General features: G+C 38.1%; 1 protein-coding gene across 1 annotated transcript; it reads left to right on the top strand.

Annotated features, from left to right (window-relative positions):
- The first annotated feature begins 400 nt into the window (after positions 1 to 400).
- LOC141806472 (deubiquitinase DESI2) lies at positions 401 to 13,258 on the top strand. Its single transcript, XM_074692030.1, has 5 exons — positions 401 to 1,271; positions 6,989 to 7,061; positions 7,778 to 7,871; positions 7,977 to 8,118; positions 10,408 to 13,258. Exons 1-5 carry the CDS (start codon positions 1,233 to 1,235, stop codon positions 10,639 to 10,641), a joined length of 582 nt encoding a protein of 193 aa, XP_074548131.1. The 5' UTR covers positions 401 to 1,232; the 3' UTR covers positions 10,642 to 13,258.
- Positions 13,259 to 13,984: the final 726 nt, after the last annotated feature.

Here is a 13,984-nt window from a genome sequence, read left to right as displayed (position 1 = left end):
CTTGCCCTTCAAAATAAAAGACGACACTTCAATTTGCCACAAAACGTACTTCCGAAATCAAACGACACTTCAATGAGATATAATTTTAACCGACTACAGTAATAAATAGTGAGAATATGTATATAATGTCAAACCTGAACCAATTTTTAAACATGTAAGCAACATTATTAACTCGAGAAACCACATTATGAAAATTATTTGACAGAAGAGATTCGTGTTTTATACGGTCAAAAATATACCACAAAAAACAATAAAGTGAATTTAAATATATGTATATATAAACGCATTTTGGGAATGCGAGCCAAAATAAAAGGTTGTATAATTGTGCGAATAATATATACATTTAAAAATAAAATACTCCCACAGCAGGCAGTGCGGGCTCTTATCAGCTGTTGGAGGATGTTGCCTCGGAGGCAGAAATGATGTAATCAAACTGGCGAGAGACGGAAAGAGAGAGAGCAGCAGAGCAGACTCACGATACATCTCTGTTCCCTCTGAGATAACACTTTAGACTGAAGCAAAACCTCCAACGAGCGGCTTTTGGGGGATCAACGTCCGGTTTCGTATTGTTGGAGGAGTCATGTCGCGGAGCTTTGTGCACTCCCGACGAAGAAGAGGCAGCTGGATGCGGGCCAGCAGTAGAAGCAGCACCGGCCGGAGATGCTGCTGCTGCTGGTGACCCCCCCTCTCATCTCCATCAGCTGTAATTATCCACCATGGCTCAGGAGTCCTCTCCCACGGCTGCACCGACGTCCTCCGGGTGAAAATGGCCCCGCACTCCGCCTCCATCGGTCCGCCTTTGCGCCTGTGATGAACTGAGGGCGCCTGCTTCAGATTCCCACACTTGTAGGCCTCTTTCAGTCCGCGCTGGATCATGTTAACACCTCCAACGCGTCTAATGTGACATTTTGAGCTGTTGTTTCTTTTCTGAACGCCAGCATTGCTCAACAAATATTTCTTGGAGCTCCAGGGGGGGAGATGCTGCACATCGCTAAGCCCAGCAGGGATCTGAGTTTTCCACATCTCACTTTGGACAATGGCATCTCTCTAGCCGCAAGTTCTCTCGCTTCTTTGGAGACACTTTTCCTGGTTTTACTCGCAGATTTACAGGTCTGTGAGTCCATGCAGTAGTCGCCCTGCGGGGGGAGCAGTGAGCAGAGGGGTGTGGAGTTCCCAACAACCAGAAAACGTGGAGGGTGGGGACGTTTGCCTTTCCTGCTCAGGTTTAAACCATGGCCAATGAACCTGTCATCCTTAACGTGTATGATATGGTAAGAACTCCGTGTACAAACATGCTTCACTTACTTTGTGCCACTGGTAAGGGTGTTTGGGCACAGAGACCAGTTAATGAGCATATCTTTTCTCTACTTAGCAGCTTTTTAATGTTACTAAGAAGGCCAAGTGATCCACACTTGTGAAAGAAACAAAAAACATTCAAGAAGTGTTAATTTCACCCCTTTTATTCAACAACTGTCAGTAACTGTGTATCCATTACACCTAGAATTGCGCATAAAGTAAATTTCACAATAAAGAAATGGTAATGGAAACACCACAATTTAAAAAAAAAAAAAAAAAAAAAAACCTCAAATTTCTTTTAAAAAGTTTTCACGCTCTTGTGAGGAGGTTTTTCTGAAGTTTTGATAGTGGAGTTTGTTGCAAAAGGGTAATGGAAATCCCTTTTTACGCAGCCGGACACTCACTTGGTGGTATTTCCTGCAGCCCAGGTTAGCTACACATTATGTTGTGAAAAAAACAACATATTGTACTAACTACACAGACTCTTCAGGCAACTTTACAGAAGAGTCAGCTTTTGGTACTACTGTTAATTGTAATCTTTTCATGTAGACTTTGGTGACATTGTGGTCATGTCTCCATGTGGAGCTTTTTTATATCTTGTTGTCTACCAAGAGAGATTTCTCTGAAACCAAAAGAGGAAGCGAAAACACCACTAAAGATAGGCAGAAGGACTGTGGGACATCTGTTGTAAAAGAAGAAGTTTTAATGTTGCATAAATTCAATTTAAGCTCAAATTTACGTGAAAATAACTTGTTTCTGCATTAGTTACAATAGCATAGGGTTCATATTATTATGTAGGATATGTAATATGTTACGTTAGGATGTGATACACTGTGATGATACAACATGGTATGATATGACACAATACATAACAGACAGATAGGTTACAAAATGATATGACTGTAGACATGCACTGACCAATCGATCGGTGCGGATTTCCTTAATTTTGGGAGATCTGTGATCAGCCTTTTCTTACATATGAAACTGATCTTATATACCTCCAAGAAGGTCTGACAGCCAGCCATTGTTGCTTTTTGCTGTCAGACCTAAAACTCAGGACACTTTATTGTTTTTTTTAAAGTGAAAACATAAAGATTTTATTGTTTCACAAGTATTGTATAATGATTTTCCTTAAAATAAGATTAGAGCATATAAAAAAATAAATAAAAAATTGATATCGGCCCAAATTGGTATCCGCAGGTCAGGCTTTTTAAAGATCAGCGATCGGTGATTGGCCCAAAAATTGTGACCCGTGCATCCCTATATGACACCATACAAAGAAATGATACAATATAATATGACAAGACACACCACCTCTGATACAAAACGACATGAACGTATGACAGGACGCATCCAGACACAAAACGATTTAACACGACAGGACATTTGATATAACACAAAACCACACAATTTGACTCAATAACATTTACACATTACAATACGATTCAATATAATAGTTTATAACACGACCCAATACAATAAAGATACAAAACCACCCAATACAATCCGATATTATACAATACTTTATTATTATACTCAATATGTCACTGTCTGATACAACATGAGTTAATACAAATGTACACGATATAATCTGATCTGGTACAGTCACACTCAGGATGATCCAGTTTGATATGATAACATAGATACAGCCTATCGTCATCTTTTAACTGAGGGTCAAACCAGATCTCCCATCAACCCTCTGATTCCCTGTCACTGCACCCACAGCTCACATGATGCACAAACATCACAGCAGGACAAGGATCTTCATTCATCTCTGTGCCCACTGTCTGTCCCTCGCTCACTGTACAACCACTGAACAACCTGCAGTGTGAATATTATGCAACATGTTGCTATAGATCCACTGTTCACTCTCCTTTTACAGCAAAGCATTAATGAAGCCTTGGAGCAGTACTGAAAACTTTATGCTTTTCATTAACATGCAATAGTTAAACACAGTCCCAATATGTACTTCATGTAAAGTCCTGCGGGTAATGCCAGAGTACAATCAAAACTACTGAATAAAGGAGTGATCATTTTATTGATATACCTACTGCTTGAGTTTATTGAGATAGTAACTTCAAGATTAAAAAACACAGCACACAGTCTTAAAATGCTGTTAAAAGTTTCTTTTTATTTTTCTCCTTTGGGCTTTTTGTTTAAACTTGGAGTAGTTTTACGACAAAAAATCCCTGGATTCAGAATCACGTTAGCACATCTTCTTTGACACTTTTAGCTGAACTTTTTTCTGTGAGTGAAGGAGAATAACTCTTTTTTATCAAACCCCAAAAGACAACAAGAAAAATGTGGATGAAATAAAAATCTGCAACTTCTATTGTCGAAAAGTAAAGTCAGAGAAAAGTGCAAAAAAAAAAAGAAAGAAAGAAACTGCAGTTCCTCTAACGTCCACTTGAGGCTATCTGCAAAAGTCATGGAATCTCCATTAAGTTCCATGTCAAAATGTTATGTATTGATAGCAGAATGAGACAATTTCACAGCCTAATTTTTTAAGATAATACAAATGTTAAGAGTTACACGTACATTTTCATAACTAGTGTGTCTAATAACTTAGACAAAAAAACAAGTTTTGAAAAGATACAGCGTGTGAGAAAATAGCTCCACAGCCCCAAATAATTTTTTCAACAAGCTAGAAAAATATTATTTGTTTTTGCTTTTTTTGGCCTGGTGTGTATGTGCTTACTGTCACTTCTGCAGCCAGCCTCTAATAAAATCTCTGCAATTTTTAGCACTTCCACATAGCCTTCATATTTTTAGACCAGGGGTTTTTGATGGTTACAGCATGCTAATAAACACAAGAAGCAAGACACCGGGAGCTGCTACAACAGGCCGTGCGAAAGTACAGAAAATAAGTCTTTCAAAACTGAAAATAACTACCCTAAATTTTTTTATTTTAACTCAATACAGTCAAAGAAAATTATCAAAACAAACACAGGAACATGCGAGAAAGAAAAATCATTTCTTCACGTCAAGTATTCTCTGCAATGTTTCAGTCTTAAGGAGGCACATTAAGTGTGAGACACAAACCCTGGTACATTTCTTTTTTGTACTCCAAGTGCTCGTGGAGTTTCCTCCAGCCATCTCACAGACGAGTACGTCAGCAGAGCCACATGTGACAGCTGCTCAAACAGCTGATTTAATCCCAGCGTGGCCCCACTGTGCCAGGATTTAACAGGTCAAACAAGGGGCCGCTGAAAAAAGGAGAAAGCGATGGTGTGGGGGTGTTGACGCTCAGAGCCTGCTTTAAATACTTCAGCTGAGAGTTAAATACAAAGAGAGAAGGCAAAAAGAGCTGCCTGGAGGAGGGACGATGATAAATCGATCATCTTCAATGTGAAATCAATGTGACTGTTAGGAGAGTGCAGCGCTGCATGATGGGTCTGCAGACTGCGTGGATCGTTGCAGCATTATTAGAATAAAAACAAGAAAGCTGAAGCACTTTGTCATATGGTTTAAATCAGTTAGACCAGTGCAAAATAAGGAAGTCACCTTTTTTTGTTCTGTCCTTACTTCAAGAAAATCAGTGATTCTAATCCTGCTGTGTAGCTTTCAGACGTGTTGGCTTTAGATATCCGTCCTTTTTGCAGCTTTAATTAAGATGTGGTGAGATGTTAAAGTCAAAAAGAGGTTAAAAAAAACTCAGCAGAAACACGAGGAGACTGTCTGAAGAAAAAACAATGATCGATGTGTTTTAATTGTATCACTCTTTGCCCGGAAACGTGTTCAATTATTTATAGCAGACATCTGGGGCAGTGTGTATAGCTCTTAGCATGTTTCCTCAGGGGTGTCTGAAGTTGAGGGAGTGTCGGCGGGGGAGGACAGGGAGGGGAGAGAAGACAGCAAAACGCTGAAGTATTTCTATTGTGTAAATTTATCTGCTGTATTCTGTACCTAAGTAAATCAGACCCTTTTACTTTGCTCCGGTTAGAGCTGGATGTCTACAAAAGGAGAAAAGGGCTACTTAACAGTTTTTTAAAGGTTGGAAAGAAAAAAAATCAAACTTTTTCAAAATGTTCAGAAACCAGGAATATTGTGAGAAAAAAACAGAGTTGTGACCTTGTTCTGAGATTCACATTTCTTTCTCTGGGTTCTGACTTTATCCTCACTTTTTTTTCTCAAAATTGTAACTTAAAACTGACATTTCCTCAGAATTCTTGCTTCGTTCCAAAAGTGCTAAAAATATTATTAGTAATCTTACTTATTTGGCTTTATTCTCGGACTCCTGACTTTATTCTCCAACTTTTTACTTTGTTCCCACTTTATTCTCAAATTCGGACTTTATTCACACAAACCTGACTTTATTGTGAATGAACTCTCAGAGCTCTGACTTTGTTCTGTCTTTTTTGCTGGGAATTCTGACTCTTTTCTCAAAATCTGTATGGGTACATTATTCTGTATTGATTTTCAGAGCTCTGACTGTATTCTAATGTTATTCTGAGAAATCTCACTTTTATTTGACTTTATTCTCAGAATCCTGACAAGGGATTCACTGATCTAATCCTGGTGTCAGGTATCAGTTGGAAGGCTTGGTCCTAACTTGACACTAAGGCTAAACTAGGATTTAGTGTACAGGGTATAAAATTTTAAACAAGCTGCTGTTAAACATTTGAACACTTCTAGTTTAAATAAATATCAACTTCAGTCATTCCATATGTGCTCATTTTTTTGTCTTTTACTCAAAACATTACCTGTCTAATCCCACAGTAGGGCATGCAAGCTATTATTTAACGCTGGTATTGGATTAGTTCTGATATTGGTCGATACCCAAAGCCCAGGTATTGGTATCGGGACCAAAAAAGTTGGATCGGTACTGGGGATGGGTACCAAGTTAGGTACTTTTAAAGGTACCAACCAAATTCAGTCAAAGGTACCAGGTACCGATTCACATAAAATCAAACGGTACCATGTTTAAGTACATGAACACATCCTTGTGACTGTGAGGGAGTGTAAGAGTAGGCGATTTTCCATGCTGCACATGAACACAGCATTGCAAGGTTCTTTATCGAAGAATAAAAATGTAAAATTGAAAAATTTTGAGATGTTATTAGTGAACAAATTAATATTCATTACCACATAAACACACTAAAGTACTGAAAATTGGTACCATTGCGTACTGTTGAGAACTGATACCGATTGCCAGGAACCGGGCATTGGTACTGTATTGTTTCAAATGTGAAAGGTACCCATCCCTAATCCTGACTTTATTCTGCCTTTTCCTCAGAATTCTGCCTCTATTCCATAATTTTGGTCTTTATTCTCCCTTTATTCTCAAAGTCTAACTGTATTCTAACTCTGTTAACAAAATTTAGACTGTATTCTGACATAATTCTCAGATTTGAGTTTTGATATCCTCTTCTGTACATGTCTCCACTTTTACAATACTCTGGGGAAAAGTTGATCAAGGCAACAAGTATCAACAAGAAGTTTATTTTACTTACCCTATAATTGGCTCAAGTTTATAATTGTCTTTTTTTAAGCTTAAACTCAAGTGGTGATTGGAAATCTCAGAGTTTGTTTCTGAATGTGTAGAGCAGCATGATGTGAAGACACAACAGTATACAGATGTTTTTCTGGAGAGCTTCTGCTGTTTCTTTTGATTCATACATTAACTCCTTTTATGAATCCTAACTGGATCCCCCTGTTTCACTCTCTCCTCTCTGTCTCCCTTTCTCTGCAGTACTGGATCAACGAATACACATCCAATCTGGGCATTGGAGTCTTCCACTCAGGCATCGAGATTTACGGCAGAGGTAAGACCCTCTCTTTTATTCTTCCCTCTCTGTCTCAGAAATCCAGATTTTGGAGCAGATTCAGGGCTTCAGGCCAGACCTGTGAGTGCTTCTGTGAGCTTTTTGCTGCTTTTTGCTGCTTTCTGCTTTCACAGACAGACAGATGAAGTCTGTTTTCAAAAAAAACAAAAAAAAAACAGAGTTTTTGTTGCTAATAGCTTGACCCCATTTCTGCAGGTTGAGTCACCACAGACTCCCTGTGTATTGTGTGTGTGGATATGCGTGTGTGTCTGTGTGGTTTAGAAGGCGAGAGGCAGAAACCAGCATGAAACTAGATCGCCTGGAACTCCAGTTTGCCCGTGAAACCAGAAATATTGACTCTATGCTGCATGAAATATGATGATAGTAAAAATACACCCTTTGTTCGGAGAGGATGTCATTTTTATGGAATTTCAGCACATTACTTTTTGTGTGCAGCATATTTTAGCATAATGTCATCTTGAATTTGGTCATATTGAATTCACTTGAGCTTTAACCAGAAGAGCCTCACTGCTGTGTTCACTGTACTGAGCCTGAAAGTGTTCATTACTGTTTTCTATCACTGCTGCAAACACTGCACTGAGGCCTTCAATTATCCAGGCCTAATGATGGAAGCAGGGATTAATTGTTATCTTTTTGTGTAATTACAGCCATTTAGCGTTAGCTCTAACCTGTTTCTTCCTCTCTTGTCCTCACAGAGTTTGCATACGGGGGTCATCCATACCCGTTCAGCGGTATCTTTGAAATCAACCCCGGGAATGCCGCCGAGCTGGGAGAGACATTCAAATTCAAGTGGGTGTGCTTCACTTCAGCGTACAGCATACTCTCTGTGATGTTTTCAGTGTCAGCGCTGGAGATAAGTGTGCCGATATACATCTTTTTCCTGCTCTCACACAGGGAGGCCATTGTTCTGGGCACCACTGACTTCACAGAGGAGGACATAGATAAAATCATGGAGGAGCTGGGTAAAGAGTTCAAAGGGAACGCCTACCATCTAATGCACAAAAACTGCAACCACTTCTCCTCCTCGCTGTCTGAGGTCAGTGCGACTCCTACCTGTACCAAACATTCAGGGTCCATATGGAGAATAACAGAGCTGAGTTACTACTAGAAAAACAAAATCCACACAGACAAACTATTACATAAGTGTTTATCTGTAGAAGTAGTCCACTGCGACAAATTTACACATAAGAAACCACTTTAGACATCATGAGGAAGCTCGCAGCCTGTATAAAACAGCTGCTCAATTATTAATGTGGATTAAAAATAATATTACAGAGTCTGGGAAATGTATTATCAGGAATATATCAGTTCTGAGAGCTCCCCACCCTTCCATGTGCCTACATAAAATGCAAAACGTGAGGCAGGGAGAGCACAACTCTATGGTGGCCAGGAGGTGTCAGCCAATTTGCAAAAGCAACAACAAAAATGCAAGAGCAAAAAATTCAAATTCAAAAGCTGCAACATAAATGCAAAAGCTACAACATGAATGCAATGGCACAAACACAAATACAAAAGCTGCAACACAAATGCAAAAACTGCAACAGGTAAGCAACAGCAAAAACACCAATGCAAAAGCTGCAACATAAATGCAAGAGCAAAGTCACAAATGAAAAAGCAAAGACACCAATGCAAAAGCTACAACACAAATGAAAGAGCAAAAACAAATGCAAAAGCTGCAACATGAATGCAAGGACAAAAACACAAATACAAGAGCAAAAACAAAAATGCAAGAGCAAAAACAAATGCAAAAGCTACAACTCAAATGAAAGAGCAAAAACAAATGCAAAAGCTACAACATGATTGCAAGGCCAAAAACACAAATACAAGAGCAAAAACATAAATGCAAAAGCTGCAACATAAATGCAAGAGCAAAGACACAAATGCAAGAGCAAAGTCACAAATGCAAAAGCAAAAACAAAAATGCAAGAGCAAAAACAAATGCAAAAGCTACAACTCAAATGCAAAAGCTACAACATGAATGCAAGAGCAAAAACAAATGCAAAAGCTACAACATGAATGTAAGACCAAAAACACTTATACAAATAATGCACAAACAAAGTCACAAATGCAAAAGCTGCAACATAAATACAAAAGCTACAACACAAAAACAAGAAAAATCTACTAGAAAATTGGCTTGAAAGCAAAAGAATGTCTTAATACAAGTAACTTTATTCGTGTTCAATCAGCAAATTGTTTTTTTACTTGTTCCAAGCAATTCAGAACTCATTTTGTCTTAAACAACTTAAAACATTGACATTTTTCTGGACTAGTCAGGTGAATTCGGCTTGTTTTTAATCTAAAAGACATTTTCTACTGAAAATAAGACATAAACACTTGATAACATTTCCCTTTCTTTCCAGTGATCAAGGCTTTTGCAAATCGTCCAATACCCACTGACTACGGTACAACTCCCTGATCTTTTCCCATACATGCAAAAAAACCAAGCCAATGCAAGGAAAAATATTTCTGCTCTAGGAAAAAAAATATGGAGACCTTTTTACCTTATTAAAGTGGGAAACAAACTGCCAGAATGACTGTGTTTCATATACAACACAATGAATATTCCTTTATGTGTGCATGAAAAATGTAAACAAGTTATAACTTTTATAAAACCCTCAAATCTGTTTGTTTCTGTAGCAGCCCCATGTTATTGAATCTTGCGTAAAGTTTAGTAGGTGCAAATCTGTATATTTCATGTGGCAGCGTGAAACTAGAAAACACATCAGATAAATACTTGTTACAATCTTTTACAATCCAAAACTTTCCACAGACCTTAAAACACACATACAAAGAAACACTCCCTGAAACAATCACAGTCAATATTTATGGTATAATACATTAATATTGCACCACCCTGTTGCAGCAAGCCATTAAACAAAATATTGCAGTGTCCCTTAAAAAATAGATTTGTGACCAACCTCGCTTCACCTACCAAGGGTGCATCTCTGCCTGGCGACCAGCATAAAAAAAAATTGGAAGTCTTTCAACTACAAAATAAGTAAATATTTCAGGGAAGGTCTGTGTGGATTTGAAACAATAACGAGTTTCATTTTAATAGAGATGATTCAACATACCATTGCTGCTCTCCATTCACTGAGGCAAACTAGGTGTGTGAGACACACCTAACTTCATGCCAGCTGTGGGGAACACAAGCCACCCCAGAACCTGAACAAAAGCAACACTGTCTCTCTGTGGCCACTTACAGTTTCATTTGCTTGCTTTTTCACCTTTTCCGCTCTTGTTTTATGAAATAAACACAAAGACGAAATGTTTCACACAACACATTTTCCGACAAAATGTTTCACACCACATATTTTCCTTTCAGTTGCTGTGTGGACGAGAAATCCCTCGCTGGGTCAACAGACTGGCATACTTCAGCTCCTGCATCCCCTTCCTGCAGAGCTGCCTACCCAAGGAGTGGTTGACCCCGGCCGCCCTCCAGAGCCACATCAGCCTCGGCCTCCACAAGGAGGAGCAGCATGAGTCGAGCGACGACGACCCTTCCTCCCCGACAGGAGCCACCGGCTCGTCTCACAGCTGTCGCCACACGAGGGTGTGAACTACCCGATGACCTCTAGACCCTCGTGCCTCCTCGGCATGTGGCTCAAGTGGCATACATGGGCTCGAACAACCACCTGACCTCATACTGTTAGACCTCTGAGTAAAGAGGCAGGAAAAGAAGAGCTTGGAGAAAAGGGGCGCTGCCAGAGACTGTAGACCTGGTGGGCCTCTTCTTCTTTTCTACAGACGACAGGATGACACTGGCGAACTCTGACCTGAGCTCTGAAGCGTGGCTCAGACTGGAAATCCACCACTTGCAGATGAGAAGTTTGTAGTCAGTATTATTACTCTTTTCAAACCTTTGTCAGCCTTGTTCCCTGCCCTGCCTTCAGAGCTGCTTTTGTAGAATCACTAGACACCTGAGGCTACTTATACCGACTTAACCAGGAGACAGCTAATCTGCTCAATGAACCGGTTCTTGTTCAAAAACCTCTATGTGGCCTTCAGTTCATAATGATGACTGCTTTCCTTGTTGAGCTCATGTAGTCTAACTTTGGCCATCTTAGAGGGTAAACGGGTTAAATGAGGTTTCCAGTGTAACTCCCAAAAAACTGCATGTTTAAAGAGTTCGACAAAATTTTAATCAAGACCAGTTTTCTGATAAAGTCATTGGGTATTTATTCTCCTTTTCTTTTTTCTTACAAAATATCTGACTTGGGACTTTGTTTTTATCCAAGACAACAGGTGCAAAGACAACTGTAAACTATGAGGGACTGTTAGGGTCTCGCTAAAGGAAAAACAAGAGATTTTTGAAATAAAATCATAATATAACAAGATTAAAGCTGTATGATAAAGAGAACAAGGCTTGTAAGAACTAAATCAAAATATTATCGGAAAAAAATCTAGATATCTTAGCAATAAAATTTTTACATTTTGTGATGATGAGGTCTGAAAATTTAAAGTTATAATATGATAATTAAAAGGGCCTTAATTTAAAAGATAAAAATGTAATTTGACGAAAAAGTCATAAGAAAATAAGGTCGTAACACAACAATATTATATTAAAGAATAATGTCCTTTTGTTATAAAATCGTCCAATTATGACATCAAAGTTCTGATTTTTAAAAAATAATGTCCCAAAAAAATTATGAGGCAAAAGTTGGCTTGAATTTTATTACGGTAATTAAGCTGTGAGAAAAAACGTAAAAAAAGAATTGTAAATTACAAAAAAAAAGATTCATAAGAAAATAAAGTCTAAATATCAGGAAAATAAAAATATTTCATAAACTGGACACAAGAATAAAAATCTAGGAAGATAAAATGATGATACAACAACTTCTAATTTGTGCTATGATGAGAATAAAGTTGTTAAAATATGAGGCTGCCTTTCTTCAAAATAAAGTTAGTTTCTTTTCTAATGTCTCAAAGCCTTGCACTTTTGAAGGTTTGGTGCTTATGTTTTTAAAGTATTTGAATTTTTAATTATTCCTCAAACTTTCAATTCATCGGCCAAGCATAACCCAACATTAGGACTTCATAAAATTCTGGCTTTAATTGCTTAATGTTTTGACTTTTTCTCCAACCCTCACTTTTAGTTTTATTCAATGATACAGCTCTGATACTCTGTCGTAGTGAACAATCAAGGGCAAATACTGTTCATTCAGTCTCGGGCAGTGAAGTCGCAACCTTCGAGACAAACACAAAGAAAGTCAAGCTGCTACACTGATGTTGACTTTGTGACCCCGAGCAGTTTTTGTCAAAGCTTTTATATCAAAATGGTCTTTATACAATAATGGTGCAACAGCTTCCAGGCTATGAACCGTACTTCTACACCCAGAAGATGCTCCTGGGTGGTCCTGGTCCTATCACCTTTTTCACCTTTAAACTGATAAAGTCAGAGCAGCTGTGAAAAAATAGAAAACACCCATTTTAAATTCCCTGAACCACAAAGTCCTCAAGGTAAAGCATTGTTTCTTAACTTTCAACCTACTCCTTTCATATTATTTATTTATGCATTTATTTCAGCCGGTAACTGAGCTGTTTCATGTTTACATTCACGCAGCATTTTAATGAGCGTAAACAAACCTGAAGTTGTGTTTGTTCTACTGAAAAGATCAGATTCTCGGAAAGGGAAATATGATGTCATAAAGTTAATTGTAATCATTGTTGTTTTTGCCTACATGCAGGTAAACAACCCCATGAATGAGAACCCCCTCATGTCTGCTTCTTGTAGTTTAACTTAATGTAATAAATGCTGCTTGCCTTTATTTAATGCAAAAGCTCATTCTCCAGGTTGTCTGTGACTTCAATTATTTTAAATTCCCTCCTGCTGTGTCGCGTTAAAGGACAGCTACCCTTTCTCAGGAAGGAAATCCACATGACTTGTAACACCACCTGTCATCTCATCTCTGCTTAAACATCTTTACTAACAGGATTGAAAGTTCAACTTCTATTTCATGTTCTGAAATAAGCTTTATTCTTATTTATTTCCGGCGCAGTCTTTTGTTTCACAAAGTGTTTTGTGTTTGGGTTTAATGTCAGCTAACAGAAAGTCTTTCTAAAGAACAGACCAGACAGGTATTTTAATTTTTGATATGTGTCAACCTTAACCTTGTATTTCCTTTTCTTATCCCAAGACAATTCAAGAATGATGATATAGAGCTAGAATAAAAAAAAAGTACAACAAACAATCGTCTCTTTTTTTTTGTGCTCTAAGTTATGGGTAAATGTTGGTAACATCATAATGAGTACAGTCAGAACACATATTTTAGAGTAGGAACACAGATACAGCCCAACATATACATGCTGGAGAATGTTTTAAAAAAAAAAAACTAAAAATAAGGAAAATACCATGTTTGATTAAAGTTACACAAATCTATCTCATTTAATAGTTGTGTTTCAATGTTTTATAGAAACAACAACCTTCGTATGAGAACATTTGCTTTAAAGCGTTAGATCCAGCATAGATGTTGATCGACTGAAAAGGTGATGGGTTGCCATATCCCTTCAGTGTCTTCATTTGCAGACTCTTATAACTAAACAGCCTATTCTTTCAACATTTATGTGCGTTTCGTCTGTTGAAGGTTTGTGTTATTTTCCTTTCAGTAATTATACAACAGGCACAACATTCTTTGATCCAATGGACAATTAAATTTAATTCAACCGAGTGGAGTAATTCTTTACTGCGGCAGTAAACGGCTAATCTAAAACTGGCAACTTGAAGACCAGTAAACATTTCTTGTTGCGTTCATGTACTCCTTAAATGCTCGGAGTTGCTTAAACTCTTTCTAAAGTCGGTCTAACACATGGTCTAACAGTGGTATTCCTGTTCCTTTTTATGAGTAAGTGAACAAAATGACGCTATATAAAGATTTAACGTGTAAACCGTAAGGTTTTTTAAC

The sequence above is a fragment of the Halichoeres trimaculatus genome, unplaced genomic scaffold (assembly GCF_033239565.1).
Source record: "Halichoeres trimaculatus isolate MK-OKI-2021-1 unplaced genomic scaffold, fHalTri1.1 fHalTri1_scaffold_17, whole genome shotgun sequence".
Classification (NCBI taxonomy): domain Eukaryota; kingdom Metazoa; phylum Chordata; class Actinopteri; order Labriformes; family Labridae; genus Halichoeres; species Halichoeres trimaculatus.
Note: the sequence above shows the minus strand (reverse complement) of the source record. Positions and strands in the feature narration are given on the sequence as shown.

Bases quoted from the DNA above. Each gene is read 5' to 3' on its own strand.
- LOC141806472 (XM_074692030.1), top strand. From the start codon at position 1,233: ATGGCCAATGAACCTGTCATCCTTAACGTGTATGATATG. The intron at 1,272-6,988 runs GTAAGAACTCCG...CTTTCTCTGCAG, and splicing joins TCCTTAACGTGTATGATATG to TACTGGATCAACGAATACAC. The intron at 8,119-10,407 runs GTCAGTGCGACT...TTTTCCTTTCAG, and splicing joins TCTCCTCCTCGCTGTCTGAG to TTGCTGTGTGGACGAGAAAT.